At 39.6% G+C, this 24,877-nt stretch overlaps 2 protein-coding genes and 2 long non-coding RNA genes across 9 annotated transcripts in view; 1 reads left to right on the top strand and 3 right to left on the bottom strand.

The window, feature by feature from the left end:
• Window positions 1-24,877, top strand: part of cadps2 (Ca++-dependent secretion activator 2) — a 289,863-nt gene that overhangs the window by 159,918 nt on the left and 105,068 nt on the right. The gene's annotated exons all lie outside the window — the stretch shown is intronic.
• LOC110005158 (uncharacterized) lies at window positions 5,821-6,499 on the bottom strand. The gene is made up of 2 exons (XR_010666658.1): window positions 6,056-6,499; window positions 5,821-5,960 (listed from the first exon to the last, which is right to left on the bottom strand). It is a non-coding gene; the product is annotated as an uncharacterized lncRNA (long non-coding RNA).
• Window positions 10,576-12,096, bottom strand: LOC110005157 (uncharacterized). The gene is made up of 5 exons (XM_020660601.2): window positions 11,859-12,096; window positions 11,387-11,451; window positions 11,002-11,163; window positions 10,818-10,922; window positions 10,576-10,722 (listed from the first exon to the last, which is right to left on the bottom strand). Exons 1-5 carry the CDS (start codon window positions 11,978-11,980, stop codon window positions 10,667-10,669), a joined length of 510 nt encoding a protein of 169 aa, XP_020516257.2. The 5' UTR covers window positions 11,981-12,096; the 3' UTR covers window positions 10,576-10,666.
• On the bottom strand, window positions 21,858-23,989 carry LOC136179756 (uncharacterized). The gene is made up of 4 exons (XR_010666722.1): window positions 23,595-23,989; window positions 23,128-23,276; window positions 22,091-22,724; window positions 21,858-21,998 (listed from the first exon to the last, which is right to left on the bottom strand). It is a non-coding gene; the product is annotated as an uncharacterized lncRNA (long non-coding RNA).

The raw sequence follows: 24,877 nt of genomic DNA, 5'->3' as shown, positions 1-24,877 counted from the left end.
GGGGGGACCGGAACCTGAGGGAGACCCCACAGGAAGGCGGCCAGGTGACAAAACTCCAAGACTTCTATTGCTCGACCTCTTTCCACGCGCTGACTTCAAGTGCTCGGAGACCCAAGCTCACCTCCTGTTTTCTGCAACCATCTTCCTTTATTTTAAATTTTGGCGCGCAGGTAATCCGCGGCCGGTAGTGTTCTAAATTCCGAGCTCGGATTGTCCAGTGAACGCATCTCAGTTTCTCGGAGAGCGTCAGACTATAACAGATTATCAGAAAGATAACGGTTTTATTCCGTCCTGCAACAAAATGAAATCAAAGGACATCTTTCCACTCGACGGAGAACCAACGAAGCCGCTCTTGACGCAAATTTTTTTTTCTTTGTTGGACCGCCGCGTCCTGAGTTTTAACTGTTTAAAACTCTTGTTGTTGTTTTAGACCGCTACGTCCTATATGTGTTTAGCGTAACAGCGTTATAACCGGGTACTACTCTTCTGATCAGAAAGGCCTGTGTAAGCCGTATTAACTTGAATTCAGCCATTGGTTTGTCTCTGTGAATGAAGGGAAATACTCCGAGTTGTGGCGCGGGAGTCGGACTGTGATCCGGCCTCTTCAGGCACGCATTTCTCTTTTATTCTCTTTTATCCTCTTTTATTTCCCCCTCTACGAACATACACACACACATATTCCCGTGTAAACGTACATCTGGAGACTAACTCCACCACCGCGCCATTACGCACATAGGCCACACACACACCCACACGCACAGAGATCTATACACTCGCGGCTATCCAGACGCCTCAGAGACACAGATCGTGTAGGGCCGAACTCGGTCTCTTTTAGACATTAAGGCCACATTTAGGTCTTTGTTAGGTGTGCGCCATCGGAAGGGCGATCACGTGGGTACAAAACCCATCTCCCCCCTCTCTTCCCCTCCTCTCTCTCTCTCACACACACTCACACACACACACACACACCTTCCACAAGCCTTGCTTGATAATATTTGTTGCTTAGATTAGTTTATGATAAGTGATTTGTTTGATTAAGTTCATTGATTTTGGATTGATGTTACTTTGTTTAAATAAATTCTGTTATCATTTTAAGAGAGCAGTTGTTTGTGGTTACTGGTGTATTTGCATTGTGATATAAGCTGGGTGCGAAGGCTTTGTGTACGGATTTCACGCCTTCAATTTATTAAATATAGTTATTCATTATTAATAACATTAGTAATTAAATAACTAATTTGAGACTGATTTGAGTGATATTTTGGTTATATTTACCTGATTACAGGTTGAGCCCCAAAACGAGATTAAACATAATTTAATGATATTTTATTTATTTTATTAATAATTAAGTATAATTATTAAAGAATATAACCAAAGTTGACTTGATACAACCCTAACACACTCTTGAACAGTCCTTGACAAAAAAGAACCTTCATAGTTATTCACTTTATGAACATCAATCCTCAAGTCCAGTGTTCCTCTGTAGGAGGTTGATTTTTCATCGAGCTGATAGTAAATATTTTCATTACAATCATCAATAACATTTTCAAGATATACCGTGTAACTCAGTATCAAGTCCACCATGTTATTTAGGGAAGAGAAGTGTTGTGATTCCAACTTTTCTTTTGCCAAATATATTGGAGTAAAAGTTAATTCTGCAAATGTAAATGGTACAGTGTTTTGACACAAGTTCAATTACATTTACATGTAACGATCAAAGTGCTTAGATAAAACTCCTACAAAATGTGACTTTAAGTGCACCTGCTATGAGTCTTACATTACTCCAATCTCAGAGCATAGGGTTCCACGGTGCAGCAGGTAATTTTGCTGTCCAGTGTACACTTTATTTTAATAAAAATAAAATCTATGTGCCTCATTCTATCTATCATCGGTATGCTTGTCTAAAATGTTTTGCATTTTGTAATGTGCCTTGGGTCCCAATTTTGGCTTATAACCGAAAACAAGAAAAGGAAAGGCGACTTTTTGTATGTCATTGGGAGGTTGAAGACCATGTAAGAAAAACCCTGTCCCGGACTGGAATATTAAACATGCTTGGAGCAGAACGGTAGTACTAACAGGCCTAGCCTAGCAAAGATGTGCAATAAAGAATGCATCTAGACTGTTGCTTGTTGTGGTTGATTGGAGAGTATTTATTGTTTCAGAGGGATGATTTAGGGTCATCTGCATAATGGTTGATCTGAATGGAATGAGCTTGGAATGATAAGGAATAACCTGACCCTATGTACATAGGTGATGGTGACCATCTTTAGGCTGTTGCGATGTGTTTGAGGGAGATTTTTTTTCTTATTTCAATCTTTATGTTTGATGTATTTGCAGCTGATGTTGCACTGTTATATACTCACTGTCGGATCCCGATACTCTCAACAAAATCTCTGGGGCTCGACGGGTTTGGAGAGAATTTAATCCACATGCTCTTGGCTGACCTCTTCAAGGCTTTAAATGGTTCACTATCAATGAAACCCATGATGTAGTTCCACCTTCCATCGTAACTCTGTAGACAAACATACAGTCAGTGAAGTAGACCCTTCCTTCAATGAAATAATAGAAAAGTATCAGTCGTGTTATCAATTATGATTCAGACTGTTAAGAGGCCTCAATAATCATATAAATATTAATAAAATTGTGTTCTGTGCCCTCATTTATAAAAAGCTGATTTTAAAACACTGGAAGAACAAAGAGGCCCCTTCTCTTCATACTTGGAAAGAATTGATGAGATATTATTTGACTGTAGAAAATGCTTTATCTGAAGATCACAACAAGGTTAAACAATTCAATGTCGTACCCAGGTGAAAATCAGAGGAAAACTTACCGGTGTAAAAGTAGAAAAAGGTTCGACCAAGGGTTGGCATTCTTCAGGAGTCAGAGCCGAGCAGCTCTGAAACAACCCCACCACCAGAAGAAGACTGCTGAACCACAGATGCATGATGCTTCAGATGGTTTGTTGCACAGTAGAACTGGAATAAAACACCAAGAGGGTAGTTTTCTCGGTGAAGCTGAATGATGGGCCTCCGAGGGCCACTCGGCTTTTATAAGGCAGAGTTCCAAGTGTTTGGGCTTTTCCTGATCTATATGTCAATCTATTTATTTACATTGAAGGGTTACAAAAGGAGATAACAGGGTTTGTTGAGTTGTAGGAATTCTGGGAACACTGGTTTGCATCAGCACTTTCTAAGTTGTTGACTTGTCTTGAGCTGCACACGACCCATAAAAGCATGGAGGGTACAGTTCATCACAGAACGATTTGCTTTCTAGCAAAAACAAGCTGACTCATTGCATGCACTTATTCTTGGTTGGTACAATTTCCAACACACCATCCATTACTGGACCACAAATTTTGTGTTTAGATCAGAATTCACAACAAATGCAATTTAGTGAGAACATTACTTGTTTAAAAATTGTGTTGCTTGAGGGACATGGAGGTGGTAACTCCCTTTGGACCTAAGCGAGTCTTCACATTCACTCGGCTGAAACAGCTAACTGTTTTTCCAATGAAAGTGTCTCTTTGCAACAAGAATCCTCTTTATATGTAAAACTGTTTCTCAGGATTACCTATTTTGTTCCATCCATGTCCCTTAGGGGGTCCATAGAACCTGACTATTATGCTGGCATAATTTCTTTAACACATTTGTAGTTGAGCTGATCCATCGCACGTTCCGTGACCCTACTACTTTTCTGTTGGCTAGCGGACCTTAGATGGCAAGCTAACAAGTACCAAGTTATTAAGTTTGTCTCTTAGTCAAGGTAAGCCATGGAAATGGCCTGAATCTGAAACACAGCCAGTCCTGGATTCCCCTTTTATCCCAGGTCATCATTCAGTACATTGTACTCAATAGCCAAGGCATACAATTTATGATATCTACATGTTATATGTAGCTACATGCATGGCTAAATGGTTAACCAGATTAGCCAGCTAACAATTGGTAGCTGTTTGGCCGAGATGGCCAACAAATTAGTTATCCTCTGTCCTGCTGTTACAAGCTCCCTTTTAATACTTCTTTTGTTTTCTTGGAAGAACCGGTTTTCACAAAACACACAAAAAACCCATTTAGGATAGAACTGGAGCAACACAACAGAAGCTTACAAGTCTTTGTCTTTTAAGAATTTTTATTGACTTTTTTTGTCCAATGGTTTTACAGTGTTTGCCCAGAGTTCAGTAAAGGCTATTTCACTTCAACCCGGTTTCATTTTGGGTTAAAACATCCTCAGACTTGGCCAGAAAAACCTTAATACTTTGACGATGCATTATTCTTAAGACTGTGAGTCTTTGTTGTTGGGCGAGTCCATAGCAAAATGGGTAACTTAAAAGTCTCGAAGACGAAGCAGAGTAGGATTTTCTGGCACAACTTCACCAACCACAAAGGTGAATGAAGAGTGAAAGGTTTTAAGAGGTCAAAAAGCTTACTCCGGCGAAAATAGACTCGCTGCCTATTTGAAACAGAGCATAGACGTAGTGCCGTTGGTGGCACTCAGCGGAGACAAACCGCAGCGCGCGATGTGTGAACACAATGATTGACTAGAGTGGCAGCTAAGTACTTCGTAGTGCACAGCTCTGGCGGACCACGGCTGACACGGAGTATGTGTGAATTGGCAGTTACTCTGCTATTGAGAGACATGCTTCTCACACAGGACTGAATCACAAACAGGACATGCATTAGTGGAGAGATGTCAGAGTGGTGATGCTCCTGTCCAGTGTACACATTGTATAAATAGAAAATAGTGTTTCCCCTACCATTATATTATGGGGGCGACCCCCCCCCCCCCCCTTTGAAGGTCGCGTTTATTTAATTTTATTTAGTTTCCTTTATAGCGCCAGATCACAACAATCATTAAAGGATACCTTTCCGATAGAACAGGTCTGTACCTTCTCCTGTTATTATACAAACTAAATAGCCTCATGTTATTTTTCTTACTTACACGACGGCATGTTATTTCTGTCTCTACATGGTCGCGAGTTTACAACTCTCATCTGCTCCCTGTATTGCGCACAGCGGAATTCCACCCCGATGCGCACACACACAGACACGTGCACGCACACACAGGTGAGCACATTCCCAGCAGTGGACAGAGAGCGTGCATCGGAAAATATGTCACATCAACCACCTCAAAAGCAGACAGAAATATATGCCCTATTTTTAAACGCTCCCAGGGTGGTGAAGATGGCAACACTCACGCTCCTGTGAGTTGCGCCAGCGTTTCTGACTTCCCATATCAAGAGGCTCTGGAAAAGTTCTTCCATAAACCCAAAAAGATACACTGCAATTACAAAAGCTACCCACTTTGTGGATGATTGTCATAAAAATAAATGGTCCGATGTTTAGTTCAGTGTACAGCTCAAACAATTGTTCAGTTGTTAGCCTATATTGACTGCTGTCATTCAAAGAAACACATCAACACCATGATTCCTTTAAGTGTTTGTGTCGATGTTTGTCTGCCCCCCCCCCCCCCAAAAGCTTTAAACCTAGGGGAAACATTAGAAAATGTGTGTGCACCATTTTATGAATCTTGGACATGATTGTTTGAAAACGAGGTCCATTTGTCTATTGCATTGGGTCCTAATTCTGGCTTATATTTCAGGCCATGTAACTATCGAAATGGGGTAAGAGAGGTCCCAAATGCAACTTCACCTTGGACTTAAAGCTTTGCGCTATAGATCAGTTAAATAGAAGCATCATGCTTTTTTAGAATATGACTCAGCCAGTAGATTTTTTCTGTTTCTGCTTCAGTATATCGTAACATCCTGTTGGGTTACCTCTTCAACCCTCCCACTCTGTGTTGGCATTGAAACAATCACATTCCACGCAGTCTTTTTTGGTGTCTTTATTTCCACAAGTTCAGTTTAAATTAATTGTTGAGACAGTTTGGCAGCATTTAAACTTAAGATCGCCTTCAATCATCATCATCTTCTTTTACATTGTCAGGTTCAACGCCTTTTTCACAGAAAGCTGCAGAGAGAAAAAAGAGAGACATAATTCAGTGTTGTCTTCAATCACAGTCTCCATTTCAATGTTTAGTCTGACAAGTTTAAAGGGGGACGCACTATTCTTGGGGTTGTAGTAGAAGTCTGGATCCCATGTGAAACCCAGACATCTTGCTTGCGTCTTGAAGCGCTCCAGCTCCGAAGCCTTGACAGTCGTCTCTTTGGCTGTAAATAAAAATAAAAATAAGAAATGTTTCAGATGTAAAAGGAGTTATTTTCTCTCAGACTTGTTCTTCTTACCCATCAGGTAAACAGCCCGATATTGTTTGACCTCATGAATGGTTGTGGGGTTGGTGATGTTCATGATGTGAAGTGCATTGTTGGTGTTTATGCTGTCGACGGTGTAGACCAGACAGTCCTCACAAGTTGGCAGAGAACGGTACGTGCAGGTGAAGTTGGACTCTGACGACATAAAGTAAAATACAAATTAAAACAACAACACTTTTATCTGAAACAGACACTGTTTAGCTCGGTACGAGTCTCAAATACAGATGGATAAATTGACCTCAACTCCATAAGTTTAGACGACTAGACAAAACTCTTTCATTCATGACTTCTATCATTCACTGACTAAAAGAACAAACATTTACAAGCTCCAGTGTTATTTAAAAACAGGCAACTTACTTGAGACTACTGCAGTGTTGGTCACAATAGCGACAGGGGAAGATGCGTACTTGCAATATCCAGGGCTGTGAAAAAACGAGAAAAGGAAAGGCGACTTTATGTATGTCATTGGGAGGTTGAAGACCATGTAAGAAAAACCCTGTCCAGGACTGGAGTTTTCAACATGCTTGGAGAGGAATCTCCTTGGTAGTAATAACAGGCCTAGCCTAGCAAAGATGTGCATCAAAGGATGCATCTCAGCTGTTGTTTGTTGCCATTTATTAGAGAGTATTTTTCTCAGAGGGATAATAGAGAGTGTCATCTGCATAGCGGTTGATTTGGGTGGATGATTAGGAACTAGGTGAACCTGAAACAGCTTATCAACAAAGATGGTGACCATCTTTAGCTGGTTTTAATGTGTTTGAGGGAGATTTCTTTCCTCTCTTTGCTTATTTCAATCTTTATGTTTGATGTTTTTGCAGCTGATGTTGCACTGTTATATACTCACTGCCTGATCCCGATACTCTCAACAAAATCTCTGGGGCTCGACGGGTTTGGAGAGAATTTAATCCACATGCTCTTGGCTGACCTCTTCAAGGCTTTAAATGGTTCACTATCAATGAAACCCATGATGTAGTTCCACCTTCCATCGTAACTCTGTAGACAAACATAAAGTCAGTGAAGTAGACCCATCCTTCCAGCAAATACTAGAAACGTAGCGATAGTAGTAATGATCAAGACTGTTGAGAAGCCTCAATAATCATATCAAAACCTATAACCCACGACCTCATTGCCGATGCTAACCTAGAGACCCAGATGGGAATCAGAGGAAGGCTTACCGGTGTAAAAGTAGAAAAAGGTTCGACCAAGGGTTGGCATTCTTCAGGAGTCAGAGCCGAGCAGCTCTGAAACAACCCCACCGCCAGAAGAAGACTGCTGAACCACAGATACATGATGCTGCAGATGGTTAGCTTCAGAGTAGAACTGGAAGGAAACACCAAAAAGGTAGTTTTCTCAGTGAAGCTGAATGATGAGCATCAGAGAACCACTCGACTTTTATAGAAGCTGCTCATGGCACGGTTCCAAGTGTTTGGGCTTTTTCAATCTATTTGTCGATCTTCTTATTTACACTCAAGGGTTATAAAAGGAGATAACAGGATGTGAGTTTTAGGATTCCTGGGAACACTGGCATCAGCATTTTCAAAATTGTTGTCTTGTCCTAAGCTGCCCAGGATCCACAAATGCACAGTGTACAAATCATTGCAGGGAGTTTGGCTTTTTAGCTAAAACAAACTGGCTGCATGAACTCTGCACTTAATGGTACAATATCCAACACGCAATCCATTACTCGACCGCAAATTCTGTATTCAGGTCAAAATTCACAACAAATCCGAGACCTTTTTTTTCTGAAACTGACTTCATTATGCTGGCATAATTTCTTTAACACATTTGCAGTTGAGCTGATGCATCTCAAGTTTGCTGACCCTACTACTTTTTTGTTGGCTAGCAGACATTAGATAGCAAGCTAACAATCAAGTCATTGAGTTTGGCTTTTTGTCATGGTAAGCCATGGAAAAGGCCTGAATATGGATAACAACTGTGATTGTAGTCCTTCATCTTTCCAGCAGTCAACTCTACACTCGATTACATAACGAAACGAAACGTTACCTTAAATGATGTCGGTTCTGTGATGTCATAGGCTGCCAAGGTTAAACAAATACACAGAGTACAGAGTTAAAGTCAAGTGTTCTGAGATTTCCTAGAAAAACAGCCTGCCCTGAATTCCCCATTTAATCCAGGTCAGTTTTCAGTACATTGTACTCAAGCAAGCTCATGACCAAGGCTTACTTTTTATGATAGCAACATGTTGTATGTAGCTACATGTATCGCAAAGTGGCTAACCAGTTCAGCTAGCTAACATTTGGTAGCTGTTTGGCCAAGATGGCCAACAAATTGATTATCCTCTGTCCTGCTGTTACAAGCTTCATTTTATTGCTTCTTTTGTTTTCTTTAAAGAACAGGTTTTTACAAAAAAAAACAATAGAAAAAACCAGTAGGATAGAACTGGAGCAACACAACAGAAGCTTACAAGTCTTTTGGCTTTTAGTCATTGATAGACTTTTATAGACGTAAACATATTGCCCAAAGTTCAGTAAAGGATATTTCACATCAACCTGGTTTCATTTGGGGTTGAAATGAGATTCCAGGTGCTGTTCTTCTAGGATTTCTAGGAAAGCAGTTTTGTTTTTTTAACATTAACAGATTTGTTGACTTGTCCTCGACTGCCAACGATGCAAATGCACAAGGCATAGAGTTCATCATAGGACTGCCAACTTTCTGTCAAAAAACACAGACTTGATGCCTTACCTCCACATGGACCTAAATGTCTCATATCTGAAAAGAGTGATTGCTTAAACAAATCCATTTTAAAATGTTCAATTATACTGATTTTGCGGCAACTTGAAATGTGTTTTTCTTTGTTGTATAGTTCTGAGTAATTGAATATGTTCACATCATATTTCTCAGAAATTCCTGAAGACATTGATCATACTCCATTTAAAATATGCTAAATTAGCTTTTTTCAGTGTACTCATGGAGGGTCAAACAACTGTCACTAGATCATATTGATACTAAAGAAAACTTGATTGTGAAAAACTGCTGAAACATCATTTTTCTCTGACTGCTTTGTGAATGTATTCATGATGGCCATCAGACCGCTTATGTGGCTTTCTTTTCACTCGTTATCCTCTGTTATCACATTAGCTTCCAACTTCCATTTTTTCTAAAGTCAAAGGTATCTCCAGGTTCATCTAATTGTAAAATGGTTCATGAATATGTTATGTGTTTTCTTTTTAAAAGATTCCAGGTTAATTCGTCAATCAATTAAGGTTGGGAAGTATCTGAATGGATCTTTTGAAGACAACCCAAAGACTTGTTGTATTTGTGCAGAGGATTTCAAATGATCTCCTTCCAGTGACTTGTTAATAGCAAGGAGGCACAAGTCTGCCCGCCTAACGAAGCCCCCATCACTCAGAGATGGTTAAAGTCTGAATTTCCTGTTATTGGCATAGCCCTTGAAATAGAGTTACGTCCTCCCCCCAACTCTTATTAATCCACACATTTAGTGTGTCATTTATCCAGCTGTTTTTAATCTTCACTTTCTTCGGATGTTTTGAACTCAGGAATATTATTGGTTGGAGCGAGGTCATTGTCATTGGATTTTGTTCAGTTTGTACCCATCTTGTATCCAGATTTTAATCAATTCACCAGTGTCTGTAATTGGGCTGCCCGGCAATACTTATTCAGAATTGGCAGGCCAAGTTCACCATGTTGTTAGGTTGAGAGAAGTGTTGTGTGTCCAACTCTTGGTCTTTTCTTCTGCCAAATGTATTGCAGTACAAGTTTATTCAGCAAATGTAAGTGGTACAGTTTTTGGTGCAAGTTCAACTAAATCCACACTTAACACTCAAAATGCTGATAAAAGACTCCTGCAAAATGTGGGTTTTAGGGCACCTGCTATGAGTCTTACATGACTACAATCTCAGGGCACAGTGTCCCACAACGCAGCAGGTTATTCCTGTCCAGTGTACACTTTGTATTAATAGAAATGGAACATGCGCCATTCTATCTATCATGGGCATGCTGGTCTTGTGAAATGGCGCATGTTTTAATGTGCCTTGGGTCCTCATTTTTGCATGTATTGTGTGCCATTTAACTTTCGAAACGAGGTTAGACAGGTCCCAGATGCGACTGCCCCTTGGACTTCCAACTTGACACTATAGTATATTTAAATAGAAACATTATTTTTTTTAAGAATATTAATCAGCTAGTAGCTATATCAATTTTGCTGCGATAATATAACTAATGTCCTGCTGCTGTTACTACATCTAAATGTACCTGCTCCTAAAGTATCTTTACATCATATCTCTTCAAACACTCCCTCTCTGTATTGGATTGAAACAAACACAGTCGATACATTTAGGTCATTTTTTCGTGTCTTTATTTCCAAAAGTTCATTTTTAATTATTTGTCAAGCAAGTTTGTCAACACTTCAGCTGAAGATTGCCATTAATCATTGTTATGTACGTGTACATCTTCATGTTCAACGCCTTTTTCACAGAAAGCTGCAGAGAGAAAAAAGAGAGAAATAATTCAGTGTTGTATTAAATCACATTCTCCGTTTCATTTTTTAGTCCGACAAGTTTAAAGGGGGACGCACTATTCTTGGGGTTGTAGTAGAAGTCTGGTTCCCATGTGAAACCAAGACATCTTGCTTGCTTCATAAAGTGCTCCAGCTTCGAGGCCTTGACAGTCGTCTCTTTGGCTGGAAATTAAAGTTAAATAAAATGAAGAAATGTTTCAGATTTAAAGAAGTTATTTTCTCTCTGACTTGTTCCTCTTACCCATCAGGTAAACAGCCCGATATTGTTTGACCTCATGAATGGTTGTGGGGTTGGTGATGTTCATGATGTGAAGTGCATTGTTGGTGTTTATGCTGTCGACGGTGTAGACCAGACAGTCCTCACAAGTTGGCAGAGAACGGTACGTGCAGGTGAAGTTGGACTCTGACGACATAAAGTAAAATACAAATTAAAACAACAACACTTTTATCTGAAACAGACACTGTTCAGCTCGATACGAGTCCCAAATACAGATGGATAAATTGACATCAACTCCATAAGTTTACACTGCCTAGAAAAAACTCTTTCATTCATAACTTCTATCATTCACTGACTAAAAGAACAAACATTTACAAGCTCCAGTGTTATTTAAAAAGAGGCGACTTACTTGAGACTACTGCAGTGTTGGTCACAGTAGCGACAGGGGAAGATGCGTACTTGCAATATCCAGGACTGGGAAAACAAGAAAAGGAAAGGCGACTTTATGTATGTCATTGAGAGGTTGAAGACCATGTCCAGGACTGGAGTTTTCAACATGCTTGGAGAGGAATCTCCTTGGTAGTAATAACAGGCAAAGCCTAGCAAAGATGTGCATTAACGGATGCATCTCAGCTGTTGTTTGTTGCCATTTATTAGAGAGTATTTTTGTCAGAGGGATAATAGAGAGTGTCATCTGCACAGCGGTTGATCTGGGTGGATGATTAGGAACAAGGTGAACATGAAGCAGCTTATAAACAAAGATGGTGACCATCTTTAGCTGGTTTTTAATGTGTTTGAGGGAGATTTCTTTCCTCAATTTGTTTATTTCAATCTTTATGTTTGATGTTTTTGCAGCTGATGTTGCACTGTTATATACTCACTGCCTGATCCCAATACTCTCAACAAAATCTCTGGGGCTCGACGGGTTTGGAGAGAATTTAATCCACATGCTCTTGGCTGACCTCTTCAAGGCTTTAAAAGGTTCACTATCAATGAAACCCATGATGTAGTTCCACCTTCCATCGTAACTCTGTAGACAAACATAAGGTCAGTGAAGTAGACCCATCCTTCCAGCAAATACTAGAAACGTAGCGATAGTAGTAATGATCAAGACTGTTGAGAAGCCTCAATAATCATATCAAAACCTATAACCCACGACCTCATTGCCGATGCTAACCTAGAGACCCAGATGGGAATCAGAGGAAGGCTTACCGGTGTAAAAGTAGAAAAAGGTTCGACCAAGGGTTGGCATTCTTCAGGAGTCAGAGCCGAGCAGCTCTGAAACAACCCCACCGCCAGAAGAAGACTGCTGAACCACAGATACATGATGCTGCAGATGGTTAGCTTCAGAGTAGAACTGGAAGGAAACACCAAGAAGGTAGTTTTCTCAGTGAAGCTGAATGATGAGCATCAGAAAGCCACTCAGCTTATATAGAAGCTGCTCATGGAACTGTTCCAAGTGTTTGTGCTTTTTCAATCTATTTGTCAATCCACTTATTTACACTCAAGGGTTATAAAAGGATATAACAGGATGTTAAGAGTTTTAGGATTTCTAGGAACGCTGGCATCAGCATTTTCAAAATTGTTGACTTGTCCTAAGCTGCCCACGATCCTCAAATGCACAGAGGGTACAGTTCATCGCAGGACGGTTGGCTGTCTACCAAAAACAAGCTGACTCATTGCATGAACTCCTATTTGAATGGTACAAAATCCAACACTCCATCCATTACTGGACCGCAGATTCTGTATTCAGGTCAGAAGTCACAACAAATGGAAGTTAGTGAGAACATTACTTCTTTAAAAATGGTGTTGCTTGAGGAACATGGAGGTTAATTTCTTAAGGTTACTCCCAATAGACTTAAGCGAGATCTCGAAATGGCTTTCCAAGAGAAACACTGCCAGTCCTGGATTCCCCTTTTAACCCAGTTCAGTTTTTAGTACATTTTTCTTAATTGAGCTCATGACAAGTCTAATGGTCCAGACTTACAAATTATGATAGCTACATGTTGTATGTAGCTACATGTATAGCAAAGTGGCTAACCAGTTCAGCAAGCTAAAATTTGGTAGTTGTTTGGCTGATATTGCCAACAAATATTAGTTATCCTCTGTACTGCTGTTAGAAGTTCCCTTTGAATGCTTCTTTTGTTTTCTTTAAGATGAGATGAGATGAGATGAGATTCAACTTTATTGTCATTACACATATACAAGTATTGAGTAACGAAATGAGGTTTGGCATCTCACCAGAAGTGCAAATAAGCAGAAAGTGCAAGAGTCCGTGCTATGTACAGTAATTACAAAATTTACAGATGTAGACTAAAAAAAAGTGAATTATTAGGTATATATGGATGGCTGGATTAATGGGATGCTATAAATATAAGTGTATTCTTAGGATTATAATATACAGATTAAGGTGCAGTGAGCATGCTATACTAATAATATACAGATCAAGATGCAGTGAGCATGCTATACTAGTTTACAGATAATATAAAGAATATGGACATAATATGAACATACTATAATACAATAATACAGGTGGATGAGAGATAAGAACAGGTTTTTACAAATAACAATGAAAATCAGTAGGATAGAACTGGAGCGACACAACAGAAGCTTAAAAGTCTTTTGGCTTTGGTTTGTTAAAACTATTAATAGAGTTGTATACACTTTTTTATGTTCAGTGGTTTACATCTTTGCCCAGAGTTCAGTAAATACTATTTCACTTCAACCTGGTTTCATTTGGAGTTAAAATGAGATTCCAGGTGCTGTGCTTCTAGGATTTCTAGGAACACTGTTAGCTTTGTGTAACATTTACAGATTTGTTGACTTCTCCTCGATTGCCAATGATGCAAACGTAGAGAGTTCATCATCTGACTGCCAACCTTCTGGCACAAACACAGTCACCTTACATCCACCTTGACCCAAATGCATTTTAATTTAAAGTATGCTAAATGATCTGTCTTCAGTGCACCCATGGTTGGTCAAATAACTATCACTGGATCACATTGATACTAAAGAAAACTCCTGAAACATAATTTTTGTCTGACTGCTTTGTAAATATATTTGTGATGGCCTTTTTGTTCAGATAAGCGTAATGATTCTTATTGGTAATGTTAGAGTTTCTTTTTTGACCTAAGTTTATTATTTTGTCATAATAATACATTGATCACGTACACTCTTGAACAGTCCTTGACAACAAAGCTCCTCTATAATTTTTCACTTTATGAACATCACTCCTTAAGTCCATTGTTCCACTGTAGGAGGTTGCTTTTGCATCCAGCAGAAAGCTATTATTTTACTTCCAATCATCAATAACATTTTGAAGATATACAGTTTTTCACCACAGAGGGAACCTCTCAGCATGCATCCCAGCATATAATATAGCGGACTCAGAGGTAAATCCATGTTTAAGATTGCTGTAATCTTACTTCTAATATCGTCCAAAATGTTTGCAGTGTTGGGCAGTCCCAGAAAATGTGTGTATGGTCACCTATCATCCCACATCCTCTCCAACACAAAGGTGATGAGCCTCCAGCAAACCCAGACACAACTTGAGGGGTACTGAATATCGAACATTAAGTTTCCAATCTAACTCCCTCCGTGAAGGGTTGTTTGTTGTTTTGTGACTGTTTACGTTGATTTATTTTCAGTCATTATCCTCTATTACCATATTAGCTTCCATCTCACTTTGTTCTTGAATGTAACAGGTATCTCCTGGTTCATCTAAGATCAAGTTGAAGAAAACACTTTATTGTGCGTTTGAACAGAAATTTGTCTTGCATTACAAGTTCAGAAATCCTTGCATCCCAATCACATCCAACTCAAAAGACAGAAAGTAAAAACAGCATGAGTTACATTTAAAATCACAGTTCAGTAGTGACATAAATATATAAATAATGTTCGGAGATTGTCCATGAAAAAAGTTGTGCTCACAGTCCATGTGCAGCTGAGGTCAGGTACAGTAATAATTGGTAATGTGTGGGGTGGAGTTTTCCCTGTCTCTGTTCTACTGTTTGTTCAGCAGTGATATGGAGTTAAGAATGAAAGAGTGTTTGTACTTGTTCCTCTTACAGTTTGGCACCATTGAACGCCTCCCAGAGGGCAGGGGCTGATACTCTCCATGTAGGACGTGAGATGGGTCTGAGTCAATCTTCCCAGCCAGTCTGAGGGTGTGCTTAGTGCAGCCTATGAGGAAAGAGCGCTCAATACAGTGACCCACCATCTTTGAGCAGATACCCAGGAGTCTTAGTAGTGGAGCAGAAGAATAGGTGCAAGATATTCTTTCCGGGTCCAAATGATCTGAGTCTCTCAGAAATTAAATCCTCTGTTGGACATTATTACAGAGGTAATCCACATTGTGTGTCCAGAAAAGAGCACTGTCTACATACACTCCCTGGTATTTAATTGAAGAGTACTATTTAATATGTCTATTGTGAATGATGACTGGATGAGGTGCATACTGCGTGTTATCAAAGATAACCTACTCTTTTTTTGATTGGATTTAATATGAGGGCATTCTGGTCACACCACACGACCGCTCTGTCCACACAGTCCTGATAGAGTTCTGGCTACTCCTCCTCTGTCATCAGGGCTTCTAGTGCAGTATCATCTGATAATTTGATGAGATGGTGATGGCAAACTGGTTACGCAGTCATTGGTGTAGATGGTGACTAACAATGGTAAGCTGACACATCCTTGTGGAGCGCCGCTGCTCATTCTGCCAAATGTATTGCCACAAAAGTTTATTGAGCATGTGATGGTGCTGTTTTTGATGCAGTTTCAATTGAATCCACATTTAACAATTAAAGTGCTTAGATTAGGCTTCTTCAAAATAGGCACCTACTTTGAATCTTATATGACTCCATTCTCAAAACACAATGTCCCACAATCCAGCAGGTAATTTCCTGTCTAGTGTACACTTTGTAAAAATGGAAAATGTACATCTTCGATTCTATCTATCAAGGAAATGCTGGTCTTAAGAATTGTGCATTTTTACTGTGCCTTAGGTCCAGATTTTGGCTTTTACTTTGAGCCATGTAACTATCAAAATGAGGTTAGACAGGCCCCAAATGCAACTGCAGCTTGGACTTAAAACTTGACACTATAGATGAGTTAAATAGAAAAATAACTTTTTTTTTAAGAATATGAACCAGCTAGTAGTTATTATGTGTGTTTCTGCTTCAGTATAACTACCATCCTGCTGCTGTTACTACACCTGAATGCACAGTATCCTCCATCCCCTCTCTCGCTGTATTGGATTAAAACAAACGCCGTCCACACATTTAGGTCATTTTTTCATGGCTTTATTATCACAATTTTAGATTAAGTTATTTGTCAAGAAAGCTTTTATTTTCTTCAGCTTAAGATGGTTTTCAATCATGGCAATGTTCGTGTACAGCTTCATTTTCAACGCCTCTTTCCCAGAAAGCTGCAGAGAGAAAAAAGACGGGAAAAGTTTTGTCTTAAATCACAGTCTCCATTTCAATGTTTAGTCTGACAGGTTTAAAGGCGGACGCACTATTCTTGGGGTTGTAGTAGAAGTCTGGTTTCCATGTGAAACCAAGACATCTTGCTTGCTTCGTGAAACGCTCCAGCTCTGAGGCCTTGACAGTAGTCTCTTTGGCTGGAAACAAAAATTAAATAGTGAAGAAATGTTTCAGATATAAGAAGTTATTTTCTCTCTGACTTGTTCCTCTTACCCATCAGGTAAACAGCCTGATATTGTTTGACCTCATGAATGGTTGTGGGGTTGGTGATGTTCATGATGTGAAGTGCATTGTTGGTGTTTATGCTGTCGACGGTGTAGACCAGACAGTCCTCACAGGTTGGCAGAGAACGGTACGTGCAGGTGAAGTTGGACTCTGACAACATAAAGCAAAAGAAAATCAAGACAACAGTAGATTTATCTAAAGCAGACACTTTTTAGCAAGAATAAAAGTTGTTTAATTGAGGGACTAGAGAAAAGAAGAATAACATACTGTACTCACTGCTTAACTGTGTTTTTCGATCACGCTCATTTCGGGTAAATTTACATGCATTGTGAAGATATGAGCATAATAAAGATCGCTAGCATTAGCATGCTTACACAACAATGCACCGCGAGTTGCTTTGGTTTCATGCTGGTGATCAAGGGTGACATCTGCTGGATCAAAAAATCGCATATGAAGCCTTTAAAGAAGAACTGTTTCTTAATATGAACCTATCTTTTCCCATCCATGTCCCTTGGGGGTCCATAGAAGCTGACTTTATGATGCTGGTATAATTTATTTAACACATTTGCAGTTGAGCTGAGGCATCTAAAGTTTGGTGACCCTACTACTTTTCTGTTGGCTAGCAGCCCTTAGATAGCAAGCTAACAAGTGCCAAGTCATTGAGTTTGGCTCTTTGTCAAGGTAAACCATGGAAAGGGCCTGAATCTAGATAACAAGGGTGAATGTAGTCCTTCATCTTTCCTGCAGCCAGCCCCCCTTCTAGATTACATAACTACACAAAATGTTACCTTAAATTATGTCACTTCTTTGATGTTATTGGCTGCCAAGGTTAAACAAATGCGCAGATTACACTGTTCCAAGTCAATAAATCTGTTGATGTTACACAAAGTCAACAGTGTTCCCAGATATCCTTGAAACACAGCCAGTCCTGGATTCCCCTTTTAACCCAGAACAGTTTTCAGTATGTTTTTTTTCAATGAAGTTCAATGATCAAAGCTAAAAAAAATTGATAGCTACACGTTGTATGTAGCTACGTGTATAGCAAAGAGGCTAATCAGTTCAGCAAGCTAACATTTGGTAGCTGTTTGGCTGAGATGGCCATCAAATAAGTTACCCTTTATCCTGCTGTTACAAGCTCCCTTTTAATGCTTCTTTTGATTCCTTTAAATAACAGGTTTTTACAAACAACAATAAAAAAACAGTAGGAAAGAACTGGAGCAACACAACAGAATCTTACAGTTTTTTTAGGTCATTAATAAACTCTTATAGATTTGTTTCGGTCAGTGGTTTTACATGTCTTGCTCAAAGTTTAGTAAAGGACTTTCACTTTAACCTGGTTTCATTTGGGGTTAAACTGAGATTCCAGGTGCTGAGCTTCTAGGATTTCTAGGAACGGGGTTAGCTTTGTGCAACATTTACAGATTTTTTGACCTGTCCACTACTGCCAGCAATGCAGGCGCACAGAGTATAGGGTTCATCATCGGACTGCCAACTTTCTTCCAAAAAAAAAAAAAAAACACAGTCACCTTACATTCACCTTGACACAAGTGTATTTCCATTTAAAGTATGCTAAATTGTCTGTTTTCAGTTCACCCATGGATGGTCAAACAACTCTCACTGGATCACATTGATACTAAAGAAAACTTGGTCGTTTGAATCTCCTGAAACAGTTTTCTCTATTGTTGTTTTGACTTTTTGTTCAGATAAGAGTAATTCTCATTGGTAATGTTACAGTTTATTGTTTTTACCTAAGTTCATTATTCTTTTTTCATAATAGTACATTCACACCTCTCAGACAGTAACTGCTGGCTACTCTGTGTGTTGGCTACTCTCTCAACTGGACAGGTGACTAAATTGTTGGCTCAAGCAACAAAGAGCACAAACAATGTTATTAAACTACCAACTCATCAACAAAACACAACACAATCTAGACCACAGCTTTATGTCCCATTTGTTAGAAATTAGTAAGTAAATCTTCAAAGCTAAATTACTTCTTTACAATAATTAATTCAGGATTCAAATTCTGAATTATTGCACATGAACAATGCGGTAAAGATGGTTTATTGAGGGCCTCACATGGGGCACCAATTATGTTGGGGTTTTGCAGAGCTCACACGCAGGCAATAATTATGTTGGGCTTTGATAAAGTCAATTTGGCTATTGAATGTTGTTAGATTGTAAGAAACTCATGAAACATCATTTTTCAGAGTTTTTTTAAAATGTATTTGTGATGGCCATAAGACATCATGAAACTTTAACCAAATGTAATTGTTGTTCTGTCTTTTTGTTCATGAGGGTAATGATTTTCATTGGAAATGTTTTACTTTCTTTTTTCAACTGAGTTAATTATTTTTTCATAATAATAGATTGATCGCGGGGTGCTGGTGGCACAGTGGTTTGTGTGCACGCCCCATGTATGGAGGCCTTGGTCCTCCAAGCGGGCGGCCCAGGTTCTAATCCCACCTGTGGCTCCTTTCCCGCATGTCATTCCCTACTCTCTCTCCCTGATTTCCAACTCTCCGCTGTCCGGTCTCTCCATTAAACGCATAAAAAGCCCAAAAATAAATATTTGAAAAAATACATTGATCGCAAACACTTGTTGGGCCACGCAGGCTTAGGACAGTCAAACAATGGACTTGGGCCTGCACCCCTGTGGGAAGTCTCATTTGAGTGATTCACTGAAATCACAATGAAGCCTAAAAGGACTTTTTATCCCAGAATCCCCTGCGGTACTTCACACCTACGTGTGACATAAAGGGGGGACCGGAACCTGAGGGAGACCCCACAGGAAGGCGGCCAGGTGACAAAACTCCAAGACTTCTATTGCTCGACCTCTTTCCACGCGCTGACTTCAAGTGCTTGGAGACCCAAGCTCACCTCCTGTTTTCTGCAACCATCTAACTTTGTTTTAAGTTTTGGCGCGCAGGTAATCCGCGGCCGGCAGTGTTCTAAATTCCGAGCTCGGATTGTCCAGTGAACGCATCACAGTTTCTCGGAGAGCGTCAGGCTATAACAGATTATCAGAAAGATAACGGTCTTATTCCGTCCTGCAACAAAAGGACATCAAAGGACATCTTTCCACTTGACGGAGAACCAACGAAGCTGCTCTTGACGCAAGGGACCCTCGCCGCCATCAGCCGCCTCTGCACCAGGACGGACAGAAGATCTGCTCCATCGCCGGACTCTTTTCCTTTCACCAATCGCGGACAAAGCGATTCTCAAGTGAGGCTTAATTAGGTCTGGGCAGAATTAGCTTTAGAGAGTGTTTTTAACAATTGTTTGATCGAAGCAGAAACTGTATTTCTTTTTCTTTGTTGGACCGCCACGTCCTGAGTATTAACTGTTTAAAAATCTTGTTGTTTCGGACCGCTGCATCCTAGATGTGTTTAGCATAACAGCGTTATAACCGGGTACTACTCTTCTGATCAGAAAGGCCAGTGTAAGCCGTATTAACTTGAATTCAGCCATTGGTTTGTTTCTGTGAATGAAGGGAAATACTCCGAGTTGTGGCGCGGGAGTCGGACTGTGATCCGGCCTCTTCAGGCACGCATTTCTCTTTTATTCTCTTTTATCCTCTTTTATTTCCCCCTCTACGAACATACACACACACATATTCCCGTGTAAACGTACATCTGGAGACTAACTCCACCACCGCGCCATTACGCACATAGGCCACACACACACCCACACGCACAGAGATCTATACACTCGCGGCTATCCAGACGCCTCAGAGACACAGATCGTGTAGGGCCGAACTTGGTCTCTTTTAGACATTTTGGTCTTTGTTAGGTGTGCGCCATCGGAAGGGCGATCACGTGGGTACGAAACCCATCTCCCCCCTCTCTTCCCCTCCTCTCTCTCTCTCACACACACACACACACACACACACACACACACACACACACACACCTTCCACAAGCCTTGCTTGATAATATTTGTTGCTTAGATTAGTTTATGATAAGTGATTTGTTTGATTAAGTTCATTGATTTTGGATTGATGTTACTTTGTTTAAATAAATTCTGTTATCATTTTAAGAGAGCAGTTGTTTGTGGTTACTGGTGTATTTGCATTGTGATATAAGCTGGGTGCGAAGGCTTTGTGTACGGATTTCACGCCTTCAATTTATTAAATATAGTTATTCATTATTAATAACATTAGTAATTAAATAACTAATTTGAGACTGATTTGAGTGATATTTTGGTTATATTTACCTGATTACAGGTTGAGCCCCAAAACGAGATTCAACATAATTTAATGACATTTTATTTATATTATTAATAATTAAGTATAATTATTAAAGAATATAACCAAAGTTGACTTGATACAACCCTAACACACTCTTGAACAGTCCTTGACAAAAAAGAACCTTCATAGTTATTCACTTTATGAACATCAATCCTCAAGTCCAGTGTTCCTCTGTAGGAGGTTGATTTTTCATCGAGCTGATAGTAAATATTTTCATTACAATCATCAATAACATTTTCAAGATATACCGTGTAACTCAGTATCAAGTCCACCATGTTATTTAGGGAAGAGAAGTGTTGTGATTCCAACTTTTCTTTTGCCAAATATATTGCAGTAAAAGTTAATTCTGCAAATGTAAATGGTACAGTGTTTTGACACAAGTTCAATTACATTTACATGTAATGATCAAAGTGCTTAGATAAAACTCCTACAAAATGTGACTTTAAGTGCACCTGCTATGAGTCTTATATTACTCCAATCTCAGAGCATAGGGTTCCACAGTGCAGCAGGTAATTTTGCTGTCCAGTGTACACTTTATTTTAATAAAAATAAAATTTATGTGCCTCATTCTATCTATCATGGGCATGCTTGTCTAAAATGTTTTGCATTTTGTAATGTGCCTTGGGTCCCAATTTTGGCTTATAATGTGTGCCATGTAAATATCGAAAGGGTTAGACAGGTCCCAAGTGCAACTGCACCTTGGACTTAAAACTTGACGATATAGATCAGTTAAATAGAAACATACATCTTTTTTTAAATAATATTAATCAGCTAGTAGCTATTATCTGTGCTTCTGCTTCAGTATAACTAATGTCCTTTTGCTGATACTACACCTGAATGCACCTGCTCTTTTAAACAGTGCATTTACCTCTTCAACCTCTTACACTCTGTGTTGGATTGAAACAAACACAGTCCACACATTTAGGTCATGTTTTCGTGTCTTTATTATCACAATTTTAGTTTCAGTTGTTTGTCAAGAAAGTTTTTCATCACATCAGATTAAGATGGTTTTCAATCATGGTCATGTTCATGTACATCTTCATTTTCAACGCCTCTTTCACAGAAAGCTGCAGAGAGAGAAAAGAGAGAAATAATCAGTTTTGTCTGAAATCATAGTCTCCATTTCAATGTTGAGTCTGAAGTTTAAAGGGGGACACACTATTCTTGGGGTTGTAGTAGAAGTCTGGATCCCATGTGAAACCCAGACATCTTGCTTGCTTTTTGAAGCGCTCCAGCTCCGAAGCCTTGACAGTCGTCTCTTTGGCTGTAAATAAAAATTGAATAAAATGAAGAAATGTTTCAGATGTAAAAGGAGTTATTTTCTCTCAGACTTGTTCCTTTTACCCATCAGGTAAACAGCCCGATATTGTTTGACCTCATGAATGGTTGTGGGGTTGGTGATGTTCATGATGTGAAGTGCATTGTTGGTGTTTATGCTGTCGACGGTGTAGACCAGACAGTCCTCACAAGTTGGCAAAGAACGATACGTGCAGGTGAAGTTGGACTCTGACGACATAAAGTAAAATACAAATTAAAACAACAGCACTTTTATCTGAAGCAAACACTGTTTAGCTCGCTAGGAGACTCAAATACAGATGGATAAATTGACCTCAAGTCCATAAGTTCAGACGAAGAGACAAGACTCTTTCATTCATAACTTCCATCATACACTGACGAAAAGAACAAACATTTACAAGCTCCAGTGTTATGTAAAAACAGGCAACTTACTTGAGACTACTGCAGTGTTGGTCACAATAGCAACAGAGGAAGATGCGTACTTGCAATATCCAGGACTGGGAAAACAAGAAAAGGAAAGGCGACTTTTTGTATGTCATTGGGAGGTTGAAGACCATGTAAGAAAAACCCTGTCCCGGACTGGAATATTAAACATGCTTGGAGCAGAACGGTAGTACTAACGGGCCTAGCCTAGCAAAGATGTGCAATAAAGAATGCATCTAGACTGTTGTTTGTTGTGGTTGATTGGAGAGTATTTATTGTTTCAGAGGGATGATTTAGGGTCATCTGCATAATGGTTGATCTGAATGGAATGAGCTTGGAATGATAAGGAATAACCTGACCCTAAAGCTGCATGTACATAGAAATGGTGACCATCTTTAGGCTGTTGCTATGTGTTTGCTTATTTCAATCTTTATGTTTGATGTATTTGCAGCTGATGTTGCACTGTTATATACTCACTGCCTGATCCCGATACTCTCAACAAAATCTCTGGGGCTCGACGGGTTTGGAGAGAATTTAATCCACATGCTCTTGGCTGACCTCTTCAAGGCTTTAAATGGTTCACTATCAATGAAACCCATGATGTAGTTCCACCTTCCATTGTAACTCTGTAGACAAACATACAGTCAGTGAAGTAGACCCTTCCTTCAATGAAATAATAGAAAAGTATCAGTAGTGTTATCAATTATGATTCAGACTGTTAAGAGGCCTCAATAATCATATAAATATTAATAAAATTGTGTTCTGTGCCCTCATTTATAAAAAGCTGATTTTAAAACACTGGAAGAACAAATAGGCCCCTTCTCTTCATACTTGGAAAGAATTGATGAGATATTATTTGACTGTAGAAAATGCTTTATCTGAAGATTACAACAAGGTTAAACAATTCAATGTCGTACCCAGGTGAAAATCAGAAGAAGGCTTACCGGTGTAAAAGTAGAAAAAGGTTCGACCAAAGGTTGGCATTCTTCAGGAGTCAGAGCCGAGCAGCTCTGAAACAACCCCACCGCCAGAAGAAGACTGCTGAACCACAGATGCATGATGCTTCAGATGGTTTGTTGCACAGTAGAACTGGAATAAAACACCAAGAGGGTAGTTTTCTCAGTGAAGCTGAATGATGAGCCTCCGAGGGCCACTCTGCTTTTATAAAAGCTGCTCATGGCAGAGTTCCAAGTGTTTGGGCTTTTCCTGATCTATATGTCAATCTATTTATTTACATTGAAGGGTTACAAAAGGAGATAACAGGGTTTGTTGAGTTGTGGGAATTCTGGGAACACTGGTTTGCATCAGCACTTTCTAAGTTGTTGACTTGTCTTGAGCTGCACACGACCCATAAAAGCATGGAGGGTACAGTTCATCACAGAACGATTTGCTTTCTAGCAAAAACAAGCTGACTCATTGCATGAACTTATTCTTGGTTGGTACAATTTCCAACACACCATCCATTACTGGACCACAAATTTTGTGTTGAGATCAGAATTCACAACAAATGCAATTTAGTGAGAACATTACTTGTTTAAAAATTGTGTTGCTTGAGGGACATGGAGGTGGTAACTCCCTTTGGACCTAAGCGAGTCTTCACATTCACTCGGCTGAAACAGCTAACTGTTTTTCCAATGAAAGTGTCTCTTTGCAACAAGAATCCTCTTTATATGTAAAACTGTTTCTCAGGATTACCTATTTTGTTCCCATCCATGTCCCTTAGGGGGTCCATAGAACCTGACTATTATGCTGGCATAATTTCTTTAACACATTTGCAGTTGAGCTGATCCATCGCACGTTCCGTGACCCTACTACTTTTCTGTTGGCTAGCGGACCTTAGATGGCAAGCTAACAAGTACCAAGTTATTAAGTTTGTCTCTTAGTCAAGGTAAGCCATGGAAATGGCCTGAATCTGAAACACAGCCAGTCCTGGATTCCCCTTTTATCCCAGGTCATCATTCAGTACATTGTATTCAATAGCCAAGGCATACAATTTATGATATCTACATGTTATATGTAGCTACATGCATGGCTAAATGGTTAACCAGATTAGCCAGCTAACAATTGGTAGCTGTTTGGCCGAGATGGCCAACAAATTAGTTATCCTCTGTCCTGCTGTTACAAGCTCCCTTTTAATACTTCTTTTGTTTTCTTGGAAGAACCGGTTTTCACAAAACACACAAAAAACCCATTTAGGATAGAACTGGAGCAACACAACAGAAGCTTA

Source organism: Labrus bergylta, chromosome 7 (assembly GCF_963930695.1).
Source record: "Labrus bergylta chromosome 7, fLabBer1.1, whole genome shotgun sequence".
Classification (NCBI taxonomy): Eukaryota; Metazoa; Chordata; class Actinopteri; order Labriformes; family Labridae; genus Labrus; species Labrus bergylta.
This window is presented reverse-complemented; position numbering and strand designations above follow the sequence as displayed.